Source organism: Anthonomus grandis, chromosome 5 (assembly GCF_022605725.1).
Source record: "Anthonomus grandis grandis chromosome 5, icAntGran1.3, whole genome shotgun sequence".
In the NCBI taxonomy this organism is placed as follows: Eukaryota; Metazoa; Arthropoda; class Insecta; order Coleoptera; family Curculionidae; genus Anthonomus; species Anthonomus grandis.
Window position 1 is genome coordinate 24,430,961 of NC_065550.1, and position 13,780 is coordinate 24,444,740.

General features: G+C 31.3%; 1 protein-coding gene across 2 annotated transcripts; it reads right to left on the reverse strand.

Moving 5' to 3' along the window:
• Positions 1-359: 359 nt before the first annotated feature.
• LOC126735998 (monocarboxylate transporter 10) lies at positions 360-11,325 on the reverse strand. Of its 2 annotated transcripts, XM_050440126.1 has the most exons (4): positions 10,825-11,324; positions 6,341-7,201; positions 5,252-5,500; positions 360-1,966 (listed from the first exon to the last, which is right to left on the reverse strand). In XM_050440126.1, the coding sequence occupies exons 1-4, from the start codon at positions 11,084-11,086 to the stop codon at positions 1,956-1,958; spliced, it is 1,383 nt and encodes a 460-aa protein (XP_050296083.1). In that variant the 5' UTR covers positions 11,087-11,324; the 3' UTR covers positions 360-1,955. The 2 variants fall into 2 exon arrangements, with proteins under 2 accessions (XP_050296083.1, XP_050296082.1); XM_050440125.1 differs by lacking the exon at positions 360-1,966 and having other exon boundaries at positions 4,019-5,500; positions 10,825-11,325.
• Positions 11,326-13,780: the final 2,455 nt, after the last annotated feature.

Sequence of the window (13,780 nt, forward strand, 5' to 3'; positions counted from 1 at the left end):
AAAGAATAAAGACCTAAACAAAGCAAGTCAAAATACTTGCTTTTAGTTCGGGCGCAATATAAAGGCATAAGCAGAGAAAAAGATATAAAAGCAGATTTTCTTTTTTTACTTAATATTACATTCTTAACTTACAGGTGCCTCAAAACTCTATCAACAAATTAAAAAATGTTTTGGGAAAAAAGGCTTTGATGCTAAAAAGAAATAGAAATTACGGAAATTTCTACGACAAATTCGTTGATAAAGGTCTAGAACATCATAAACTTATACTTATTATAAAATTTTACTATCTGTATACAATAACATAGTTAAAATAGGTAAAAAAATCAACAAAAATAATACTAGCTAAAAAAGCAGATATGCTACTGTTAAATTAAAATATTTATATAAAATTATTATTGTTTATCATAAGATTTACTCTCTTTATATACTATATTATTGTTTTAACTCCTCTATTAATTTTTTTTTCGTAAATATTCATTGATTCTATTTTTTAACAGCATATAATAACGACATGCATAAATGCACTAGAAATAGAAATTCTATAATAATAAACTTATTTAAATAATAAACAAACAAACTAAAGGAGAACATTTGTCTTTTCAATGGTTAAAATTTTAAAAAGTATTCAGGGTGGTCTAAAAACCTTGGACTGCTAAAATAATGTGTTTCAAATTCTCGAGATTTCCATTTAATAAAAATTAAAATTATGTTTCTCTTCTAGGCAATTAAAAACTGCTCATATTTAAAAATCATATTTCCATCACCAGAAAATCTCTAATTTTGATTTCTCACCTCTCATATACTGTTTTTCACATAATTATGAAATTTAATAAATATACTGTACTTTTTGTCTTCCCAGATGTAACTTTTGAATCGACATACGTCAAATAGCTAGGACGAGAAAAAAAGAGAACATTTAATATTATCTATAAAAATGAGGGGTGAAAGAACTAATGTAAGAAATACAATACCTAAATTGCATAGTCACCACTGTAAAATTTACAAAATTGCCTTTGACTTATGTCAATTTAATCGGCATCGTACATCTTATTTATTAGATGCTCAAAGTATACTAGCATCCTGTATACTGCTTACATCTAACAATAATTTTTTTGTAACATTTCTGTCTTTTTTTGTACACATCAAAATAAAAACACTTTTTGAAGGTTTCAAAATTGTAAAAATGAAAATATGCTTAATTTTTAATTTTGAAGTGTGTACACATATTAATTTGTTAACATCTATAAATATTGTACATGTTTCAACACTGCAAAAATAACATTATAGTATAATGATACAAAATGTATAAACATAAAACAATATTGTAACAAGCATTGTAACAACCGATTTTTCAAATATTAAAACATTATACTTATTTTTATTATAATTTTTTGTGTCATATAACCGATTGATATATTTTTCTATTTTATTTAATGTTCAATTCACGTCATTAAAATAAATGTTTAAAAACATCTTATAATTTTAATACTTTTTAAAAACCTATAATTAATAGTAATATAACTAAAAACTAAAAAAAACTTTTGAAGTCAACATAGATGCTCTATAAATTTTGATTCATGCATATTTTATTAAAAAAGATTTGCACGTAAAATAATTTAATTTGTGTTTTCTTAGATCCTTATGAAATTTAAAAATAAATATAATATGATTAACTCAAACTGATCTGCAAGTAAGATCAGTTTATAAAGGAACTTTACCAATACTTAGTTCTTTAGTGTACTTAGAGACTGACTTACTGCCTTTTCTAATAAAAGCCTCAATGAACTGGTAATACTGAACACTAACTTTTCTATGTAACAAATTAACTTTTTTTTCTATTTGCTACTTTCTGATTAATAAATGCTTCTCAATATTTCCTGAGCTGGACCTTCGAGTTTTTTCAACAGATGCGGCTGTTTCAGATCTTCTATAGCACTAATGTAGACATAAGACGGTCAGCATTTTTCTAAAAGTAAAACATCATTAAATAATAAACTATTTTATAGCGTTATCTAGCAATATTTTATAGCAAACATTTTTTCGATAACAAGAAGAGACCTTTGTAACAGTTAATATAATAATTATTGATTTACCAGTATACGTAAGCTTGTTGTGTATTTCATCATCTACAAATATTGGTCTAGTAAACAATTGGTTTCTTGTTATTTTAGCGATAAGTTAGAAATTTTTTTTTATTATGATGATACAAATGAGCTGTATATATTATGTTACAATAAGTTGTCTAATTGAAGAGACCTTCCTTTACAGATACTAAACTTTGACCTGTAAGATACCAGCCGGTTCCTTATTTAATTATTTGATTCCTTATTTGATTAAAATGACTTTTTTTTAACGTATAGGGAAAAAATAAAATAGATGTAATTTCTATTCTAAACAGGTGTTGATGCAGTTGTTGGTTCATATTACTCAAGTAATAAATATTAGTATATTACAAACTAAATAGCATATAATAAATCATTTTTTGGATATTTTATTACGTTTTCGAAACTTTAATTAAGAATTTAACTTATTTATTTAGTCTTGTAAAAAGCTGTCCTAAATTTAAAACACCTCGACGTAGATCGTAATTTCGATGTAGAAGTATAGACTTTTGTAGAGACTTTTTATTCAAGTCGGTCAGTTATAGTCATTTTAACTTTTATCACACACTAGAAGTCGATTTTTTAATACTAGGAACGCCTAAGGTTTACCATAAACCAAATAAGGCGTCAACTCCCTGAAAGCAATTAGAAATTTAGTGGGATATTATTTGGAATTATATAAAGCAGTTAAAAAATTATTTGCAGTTAAAACTATTATAAAAAATTGTTAAGAAGTTAATCTTTTTCAGGCATACTTTTTAAATACTAGATAATTTAAAAAAATTATGTAAATAGGACTTTAACTGCCTAAAAAAGCAATGGAATTTCCTCCTAGACCAGCAGAAATTCATTTCTGAATCCATCAGTCAGTCTTTAGGGATAAAAGGCTGACTTGGCGAGTCAAGTCTTTTTGGGATTAGTACTTTCTCCTTCTTTAATTAGTTGTATCATTTTATCGAGCAATTAATTGTAATTAACTAGATTTTTTGGGATTTGGAAGCAGTATTAATTTTAGGCTATAAGTCTATTATTTATAAAATAGTATTTTGAAGATATTCAAGAGAAGTTTTTGATGATATGCGATACTGCTTATGAAATAATAATACAACTTTTTTAAGAAAAGTTATTATTTCTTTACTGAAAGAATACTTTACTGTACAACTTAATATTATATGTATATGCATATTTTTGGTAAATTTGGGTATTTAAGAGATATTTCTGGTAAAAAATTGGATGTTTTGGAAAATTAAAAAAATATATTTTTGAGATTTTCTTACTTAAAGTGTACTTTATCATCATATTCTAATTTATTATTCATTCAGTTTTTATATTTTTTCGTATTTTGAGAATTAATTTAATGTTTGGAATTAAGCAAAACAGACATTTTTTAGGATTTTCTTTCTTAAGTGGTATTTTAATGTACAAATCTAGCAATATCTTCCTAATATATAGATGCTTAATAAAAAAGCAAATTTAGCTCAAATAAAGGTTAGCTCTGAACTTGTAAGCTGAATGTTTCACCAGGGGTTTAAGGATCCTTAAAGCGACTAGTACAACTTAAAAACTAAGCATTTTGTCATGTTTTAACGTATACGAAAATTCTAATTTGTTTAATTCACGCCTTCTACATATTGTCCAAGTTAAGAATTTCACAATTAAATTATACGATGTGTTGAATGAATTAAATGAATACTTTGCTTATTTGTGACCCCAAGGCAAGTTAGATTCGCAATGAAAATGATGATTATATTAGTAATTGACGTGCATTTAAATTAAGGAAAGGCAAAAAATAAAAAAACAATTTTACTATAAAAAATATAGTTTATTAATAATCCTTGAGACTTAAAATTCATTAGTTACGAAAATAGATCGTCGTGTAATTATATACAATACAACCCAATCAGTCAGACAATTCATTTGTTAATAAACTAATAAAAATATCAAACTTGACAAAGCGTCACTTATTAATCTATTCACAGCGCAATAAATGGCAGCATGTAAGTTCGTACAAATTATAGTCGAGATTATTTTTTTTGGTCGGTCATGTATTTTAAAGAATAAGAGATTTGACATTTTTTTTTGTCATTACTTAACACTTAAGCACTACCTCTTAAGCACGTTAGAATAAAACTTGAACATTTAAGTATGGTACATATGTTACAACTTTGGTTCACACAATTAAGCAAAGTAGTGGTAATTAGTGGTTTTTTACAGGAATCTCGGAGGTGTTACAGGTGGTAAAATTCGGGGACCTTATATAGTTCAAAGCTGCGTTGTATTGCATTGTTCTGTACAATTATACAATTGTACAGAACAATGTATACAATTATAAACTAGACCTTATTGGTCACCGTTCATATCTATCTCTTACAAATTTGCACCTTTGCCTATACTTACCGGTCCAATCAAAGTATTGTACCAATTTTATGAAAACGCCTACTACGAATTGTAAGAATAAGTCATCCTGCGGTCATCAATTTCAATGGATTATTGCTATTTTAAAGTCGTTCAAGTAATGATACAGTGCAGAGTGCAGAGAGTTATATTGAACTGCGGTATTACCAAAACGATTACCATGGTAACACCGCAGTTGAATATGTCTGTGCGTATTACCGTAACTAGAATACGTCGGGCGTCAGTTATCAGAGTGATAATATAATTAATTCACCAAAGTTAGATTTTCATGGTACTGTCGTACCCTGGCATAACTGTTAAAATAATAATAAACTATCAAAAAAAGTTACAGCTGTCAAACTTTGTAAAATAATAAGTATTGTCAAATACAGCTTATAAAAATGCAATTCCTTGCCCATTTTCGAGATCCCTGTAATAAACATCTAAAAACTCAAGCAGTTTAGGTAAGATTTAGGTACCTACGTTATAAGCCTGATTATAGATTATATTTGGTTTTTTCTTACTAACTACTTTTTATCACAGTTATTACTCATATTGCGAGTATTGCATAGTGCAAGCCCGTTAAATGCAATCCAGATTAACCTTAACTATCAATTAAAACTAAAGAAAATTATATGGGCTTGCATAAACACTAGGAACCTATAGCACCGAATAATTATAACTTCGTTTTTCACCTAAACTAGTGTTATCAACAATTACAGTTTGTGACATCTGATGCTTCAGCAACAACATACCTGATGGCTTCGCATTTGAAGCTTCGCAGGAATTTAGAGGCCTCTCGGAGTCCTGGGCGGAATTGCTCTTCACTTTAATACATCTAATAGCCATTAAACCAAATGAGGCTACAACAGGGTTAATACCTGCCAGAATGAACGGTAGTGTGTAGGACTTCTGAGATTCGTAGATTAGCCCACAAACGTACGGGCCTAGAGTGAGCGGTATGCTGCAGACTCCTAGGAGAAAACCGATTGCTTGGGCACCACCTTAAAAGAAAGGATTGTTTTAATATTTGTACTCCAAGTTAAAATTTGTATACTCTTCACACTTTATATTTAGCAAATTAACCTTATCCATTTCTAAGCAGGCACACAGTCATTTAAAATGGGAATTGCCTATAGATTCTTTAATCTTTAGGCAATACGTAATTTTGTTTTTTGATAATAATGCTAAGCCTTTGATGAGGCAAAAGCTGGATTAGCGCTCAAGAGGTCTTTCGTACGATAGTCTGAAGATATCAGAATGATAGGAAACTCTAACCTGCTATACGTCAACCTGATTTCATATATAGCAGTTTGGACCTAAGCATCCAACTATGTAGTGCGCAAGCAGTTTATCAGGTTTCAGCTCTAAGGTGGCAAATCCAGAGGATACTGGGTATTTCTACCGTTAACAGTTTGTTGAATGATGACAGGAGTAAAGTTATAAATATCCAGAAAGGTAATTTCCTAAAAACGAAAGCTGCCTAAGATGCGATGCACAACCTACTCCTGTGACGGCCTGATCTTCATTCTAGAATCCATAAAAAAGCATTGTCATCTTATGCCCAGATAATAGATTAATAGTACATTGTTTTAGAAGGCTAAATTGTCAAAAAGATGACTGCTTATGGTCTGTATAAAATACTGAGAGAGATATATAAGCTGGAGGGGCAATTATCCATTGATGGTTGGGAAAGTATATACTATACCAGCAAGCATCATCTGGTCATATTATAATGCAGTGGTATTTTGAACAAGTACTTTATCGTGAAATATTCAGCTAGTTATTACTACATTCAATTAGTTATATGGTATTTATTAAATAATTAATAAAAATACACTTACCATCCCTTCCACAAAGTTCAAAAGCAATAGGTCCGAGCAAACTAATGAAACAACCATCGGTCACACCCATTCCTAGGCAAATAATTAGAAGTAAGGTGAATGAATTGACAGAAAACGCCAGAAGTATAGTTAGGATCCCCAGCGTCAGAAATGCTAACTGCTGCAATAGTATCTTGTTGACTCTGGTGTGGTCCACCAAATATCCAAAGCCCAAACGACTCACTCCTGATGTAAGACCAATACAAAGTACTGGCAGATTACTGTCTACGCTTTGCGAAAAATGTTTATCCACAAATTTGAACATGTAGACGTAAGGCACAAAGTAGCCAAACAGGCACAATCCAATCACAGTCGTCCATATAATATATCTCACGTTCGTTAAGACTGATATGTTAAACAAGTCTTTTACTGATACTTTTTTTATAGATATCGATGTTTTTACTGGCCTAAACAATATTGCCACCAACATTATCAAGCTGACGAACAAAGCCAATGCTCGCAGCGTCCATTTTAATCCAAGATTAGTTAATAAGCCATCTAATACATAGGGCATGGTGATTGTAAATACTGAGCTTCCAGCTGTTACTATTCCATTAACAATTCCTAAATATTTATGAAAGTAGTGACCAAGTACTGCTAAAGATGGTGTATAAGCAAGGGCTCCACCAAGTCCATACATTATTCCAAAAGTGACGCAGAATAAGAAAACATTATCGGTGCAGAAAGAGGATAGTAACATTCCACTGGCAGCAATTAGGCCTCCGAAGAAGGTGGTTTTTCTTATGCCTATGTAGTCTGTGAGGACTCCAGATACTGGTGATATGAAGAAGGTCATTCCCATTGCCAGCGATCCTGCGAGAGCTGAAACAATTGAGAATTTGTTAAAGAATAATTCGTCTGTTGATAAAAGTTATTTGTGCATTTTTTTGTTAGCCTGAAAATTGATTAATCAGGTTTATTTAATGACACTTCACATACATTTACACGTATCACCTTTATATTATTAAGCAGGAGCAAATTTTGTTTATTACCAATGTGGTTAATGCGATATACGAGATCTGCAGTCCTTAATTGTGGCAACACATGGTCCTTTCAGCGGTCTGTTTAGTTAATGGAAAAGGTAAAAGTGCAGAGGGCCAAGTCCGGCGAAAAGGGTGATCTTTTTCATATTGTTTCACGCAAAAAGTGCATATTTTTAAGGTATTATTCCTTATTGACCATAATACCTTCTACTTCTCCAGTTAGTTCCTTCTTTCTATATTTCTGGCTATATTTCCTTTTGGATTGGTCTTCAGTTTCCAAAAAATAACCACTACAAACCCACCTAAGCCTAAATAACCTACGTTTGGCCACAAGTTAAGAGTGGAAAGGCTCTTCTTTTTGGAGGGGAAATTTTAAATGAACTCGGAAACTAAACTACTAACATCAAGTTTCATCTCAAAAATTAGATACCCTCCGATATGCCAAATTCTCAGCAAAATATTCTTTTAGTTGACGTGCTGATAGTAGCATATTTCTATGTATAACATCTACTCTTTCTGCTCAAGGTAGTCAAATATCGCAGTCCATTTTTGAAAACATGAAAAAAAATCGAATTTATGTTTTTTTTCTTGATCAAATTGCCTCGTATATAAAGTGTATGAAGTCCAAATAACCTTAACCTAATAACGTAGATTTTGAAATATTTTTGTAAACATCGAATAAGTGGTTTAGGTGATACACTTGTGATTCATCTTCCATGAGGTATTAGATAACAATTTGATAAAAGGTGGTCTGACGCCAACACTCACCCATTCTAGCTTGAAACACGTTCAAAAACTATTTTTAGTGTGTCATTCATTGTTAGGTAATAATAGTAATATTTAAAGTATACTGAATTGGAGCTTATGAAAATAATAATTCATTTAACAGACCTCACTTAATCAAATCATGGGGCCAGGGACATTTAATCAAAAAACTAATTAAAATTAGATTAATAATTGCCAATATTAATTAATGTCTTCGGTCTTGAGTACTCTTATATTCCCACAAACGAAGTTGCTAATTATAATTACTTAAAGAAGCCGCATTCTGGTTCATTTGCTAACTCCAATTACGCACAATTAGATTAAGGAGTTAATAGGTTCTTAGTAGGTTATTCCTCTATTATCTGTTAGACATGCCTATTAAATGTTTATTTTCTTTATTAACGTTAACAATATGAATAGTGGCAAACTATAATAGATAATCTTGTCCCAGTAACCTTAACTAATTAAAGTGATTTGAAGCAAAATTTAAAAAGTTAAATATAGATGATAATATGCTTATACGTTAGACGTGAATTAAATGTAAGCCCAGAAGGAAAAGCATATTGTTTTTAATAAGTAGTTATAAGCGTGAATATAAGTGGAGTACCGGGAGAGAGAATGATACTAAGAGCAGTAGAACTAGAAGAGAATGTGCTGGAGGCGAGAACCTTGGACCTTATAATAATTCAAGTATTATGGTTGTAATGATATTGTATACATTGTAGTAACTATAGAATCGTCAGATTTTTAGATTACACCGATTTTATAGCTAGACTCATAAAATTGTGAATACATCAGATATTCACTAGTATTCATAACTTTAATTCATCTTGCAATACTCACAGAAGCACAATTTAGTTATAAACAAAACCATTGCTGTTAGTTTCTAATAAGAAGTTGCACCATAACATGGTTCCAATTATGAACATCGATTTGAGCAACACATTGAAGTGGACTTCACTTGTGACCTGATATGCAGGATCTTAGTACTTACACCCCCTGGATAATTTCCGGAGGGGCCATTTAATTTCATTCGTTTATACTACTCCAGTGGAAGATTGAAGAAAGCAAATAATAATTGTTAGATTTAACTCAATAGTAAACGACCCAGTGCGTTTTTACAAGAAATCGCGAGTCAATAAGGAGAATACTGAATTTCTGTTAAGTTTTCAATAAATTCTTCTTAAAAAATGTTAAAAATGTTCGCTGGTTATTGTTCATATATTCTTTATAGTGCAATCAAAGATCTTAAAAATTTAAAAGAATTTAGTTAGTTTTTTAATTCTCAAAATAAACGAGAAGTAAGAGAAAATGATATAAGATGAGAAGGAAAAGAAGATTAAGAAGCAGAAGCGATCAGTCACTGGAACATTTATTAATTTTTCCTGAAGATATGAATAGCATTTCAAAATCCTATTTTTAAAATAATAATTTTTAATTTGAAGTTATCACCGGATTACTTTAAAAAAAGACAACAAAACATTGTTATTGAAATTTAATAATTAATCTAAGAAAATGCATAAATCATCTTGATTATATATTGTATAATTTTCCATAGGTTCATAGGGAACACGGTTCTCTAATCCAGCTTTTAAATTAATATAACGAAAATTTAATGCATCGATCAGAAGTACATAGTCTACGTTGATAAATTGTAACAAAATAAAATCAGTCTTCCAAGAGCGTAGCGCCATGACAATTAAATAAGAAAGAAAGGAGGAAGAAAAAGCAAAAGGCTGCCTGGAATAGTTAATATATCCTTAGTTGTACCTTACATTAAAGCTAACGGCAATTTTTTTAGTACCTTTACAAACATGTAGGTACAGTTTGAAGACATAAACATATATTACATTATGGGTAGATTTGATGCAGAGACGTAACAAGTTGACACGCATATATGGAAACTTTCTGTTTCCTATCAGTTACAAAGCTTTTCATGAGTTCCACTATCTTAACCGAAAATCCCACAAAACCAAGAATTGACAACAAGACCTCATGATGATTAGGCATGTTATAGTCCAACATAACCAGGTCGACATGTCAAGAATAAACTGATCTGGGACTCCAGACACTTTTCAAGAGCCTTAGACAAAACTGGTAAAATTGATATTGAATTGAGCGAAGGTATATAATAATCCATAGGATTTTTAACTTTAGCTAACGGCAGAATGTTAGCTTGTTTCCAGAGGGTTTTCCAGAAATTCCCTAATTAATATACAAGTATTAATTATTTTGGTAATATGCGGTATAATAATTGGACAACAAAATATGTTCCACATTTAATTTATCGCGACTGCAACTGGCATTAGACCTGATCTTACTCAAAATATTCATAATGTTGATCTATTATACCGGACCAAAATTAAATGAATCCTCTGTTAACCTATTGCATCGATAATAATTTAGAAGCTTAAGATCAGTGTTAAAGGAGATTCTGTCTTGTGTAAAGTGGGAGTTTATATGGTTCCCATTTTTAAGGTTTCCAGGAGCGAAAAAATTTTTTGATTTACAAAATCCAATTTTTCGCACGATATTCCATGCTTTTTAATGTTTTTAGTTTAAAGTTTAAATGATCACTTTTTCAGCTCTTATAGCTGTAGTGGTGTAGTTTCGTAGTTAGTATGTAATATGTTATTTACAAATTCATTTAAAGCTCCCAGTCCTTTAAAGAAAACGAACTACAAATTTTCAACTTACCAGCTTTCCCGGAAGGGTTCGTCACTCCCTGCTCCTCCAAACTATCAAAAAACTTGCTAAATAACTTCCCATAAGAATTAATCAACCCGAACAAAATCCCATTGCAAAAAAATGAGCCGAGCATCACCAGCCAAGCCCGAGCACCCCCGTCAGCAGCTGCGGAGGGCTCATCTTCATGCGTCGTCGGTACCACCAATTCTTTCTTCGATTCTTCTAAAAATTTCTGCTGGTCGAGGCGCAGATGGCTGTCACTCAATTCCATGTTGACAAAAAAATGATAAAACAGTTCGGAGATACACAAGCAACAAAAACGAAAACAAAAAAATTTTTGCTGGTTCCCACGTGGGAATCAGCTGTTCGACTCGCAGGACCGCAGGACGACTGATGAGGCGGCAGTAGCAGCAGGCAAACGCGATCGATTCCGTAATGTAGATGCGTGCTATACTGCTATAATGTTACGCTTTTTTCGTTATCGTCTATTTGGGTGTCGAGGGCCTCGGTCAACTCTGGTCTGCGCTATAAGCCTCTGGGCATTACACGTTGAAAGCAGACTTTATTTATTGCTATAGGTTGATAATGTAAATTATTTGTAAATGCGCGCTCACGGTAAAATTATTAAATCTGCAGAACATTATTTAATCTTCTTAGATTTACTCTCGTCTACGGAGTAACTGATTTCTGATGAAACTGTTTAATAATAATAATAATAATAAATGGTTTTTTATTCCACATAAGCAAAATACATTAGTTACAAAAGTCAATTTGGGTTGCATGTCGCTTTTAAATGTTGCAACTGACAAAGAAAAGTCAATAAAAAGACAACCTTATTAAGCCATCTCAACTCGGGTAGTTTATAGGAAATTCTTTGTCAACGCATTATTCCAAATATCAGTCTTAGACAGGTTTTTTTGAGCTTTTTGGATTCTCTTTATATATTTTAATTTGCTGTTTATTATTAATCCCAGGTTTTTGGCTGACTCGTTAAAAAGTATTAGGTCGTTTGCAAGTCTAATTTTTATACAGTCTTGCAATTGGCTTCTATGAATTTCATTGTAAAAAAGAGAGCCAAGGGGCTTTTTAATAAATAAAATGCCAGATACTTTATTTTTAAGGGGAACTCTTTGCGTTCTATTTGATATGAATCATTAAAGAGACTGACTCTTCAAATCCAATATAATTCAAGATTGCTACAATAACTTGATCGGTCATATAAAATGCATTGCTATAATCCAGAAGAACTAATACATCTTTATATTTTAGGATATAATATAGTTCCGAAGGTTTTTTTATTAATCTGATATTGTCGGTTATCAAGGGCGTATACGATTTCTTTTCACTATTTTTTGTTTTTAATGGAGGATATTTATCGAACACATTTAAAATATTTTTGGTCAAATTGTCAACTTTCGTATCAACGTCCTCAAATAAAATATTTTAGCAACCATTCACTTGGAGACTCTGAGTTCATCCTTAGAAAAACATTTAAATTATACATTATTTAACTAGATGATGACTTATATTTTACAGAATGAGAGGATTCTAGACATTCCTGAAATTTGGCATTCCTGGTGTTAATGTGTTAGTCCTGACGAAAGGATAATATATATTATAGTAAATTGATGTAATATAATTGCACAAACATGGAACTTTTTGAAACAAATTTTTTATTCAAAATTTATTTATTTATCTTTTTTCTTCAAAATTTTCTTATTAAAATTATTGAAAATAATATAAATCATGATCCTACTACATTCTGAGAGTCATTTCTGAGAACTAGATCAGACTCGGGTAACTTATTAAGGGAGATGTTCTGGGATAGTGTGACTTTGTCCGAGTCCTATTTTTGAAACCAGTTCCTTTAACCATGGGTAATACTTTATCCAGCATTAAAATTTTGAAACCTTCGGGGTCTGACAATATATCATCATATCTATAAGGCTTGTGCCAACTATCTGATTGTTCCTCTGAAGTTTCTATAATCTTTCTTTCAGGCTAGGATGTTTTCCAGACAGGCTAAAATAATCCATTGTTACGCCTATTTTAAAGCATGGTAGGAGAAATAATATAATTGATTATCGAATTATTAGTATATTAAATATTCTGGGAAAATTTTTTGAAAGGATTTTGCTTAAAGTCTGAGGAATCTCAGAATTTCAGCATCGTTTCCTTCCTGGCAGTTTGTCTTCAATGTACACACATCTCTGCATTTTTTCTAAAGACGTATCACATGCAATTTCGAATAAGCAACAATTTGATGCAATCTATACGGATTGTGCAAAGGCATTCGACAAGATCGACCATGGCATTTTGGTACGAAAACTGGAGATATCAGACTTCTCTGATAGATCCATAAGACCAGAGAAGCCAAAGAGTAAAAGCTGGTAGTGCCTTATATATGGTTAAATGGCTGGTAGTACCCCATGGTTGTTACTTAGGACCACTCCTTTTTCTGATTCTTATCAATGATTTGCCTGAGAGTCTAATACACTCCATTAGATTAATATTTGCAGATGACTTTAACTTGTTTAGACCCATAAGTTCGGACAGTGATGTGGCTTTGGTTCAGGATGACTTAAATTTGGCCCTGAACTGGTTCAAGAACAATAAAATGGTTGTTAATGGTGTGCAGTGTTGTGTCGTTTCTTTTTTTTTTATAGTAAACACAAGCACAAGAGGAAAGTCCTATGTCACTCTTGGAGTGGTGCTTGCGCAAAGATATTTGTGGGCATTTATCTTGAATCGCTGTAGGTTGTATGCGTCGAGAAATATGTGAGGTGGAAGCCCGAAAAGTCAATGTAATTGTTATTATGTTAGCAATTTTAAACTTCAAAGATGTCATGAGATTGAAGCAAGAGGCTCTATTTCAAAAAAACTTTAATTTTAATGGTCACTACAATGACGTAACTAATATGCATACAGTGTACTGGGCTCTATAATACGAAACAGCAAAGACTTT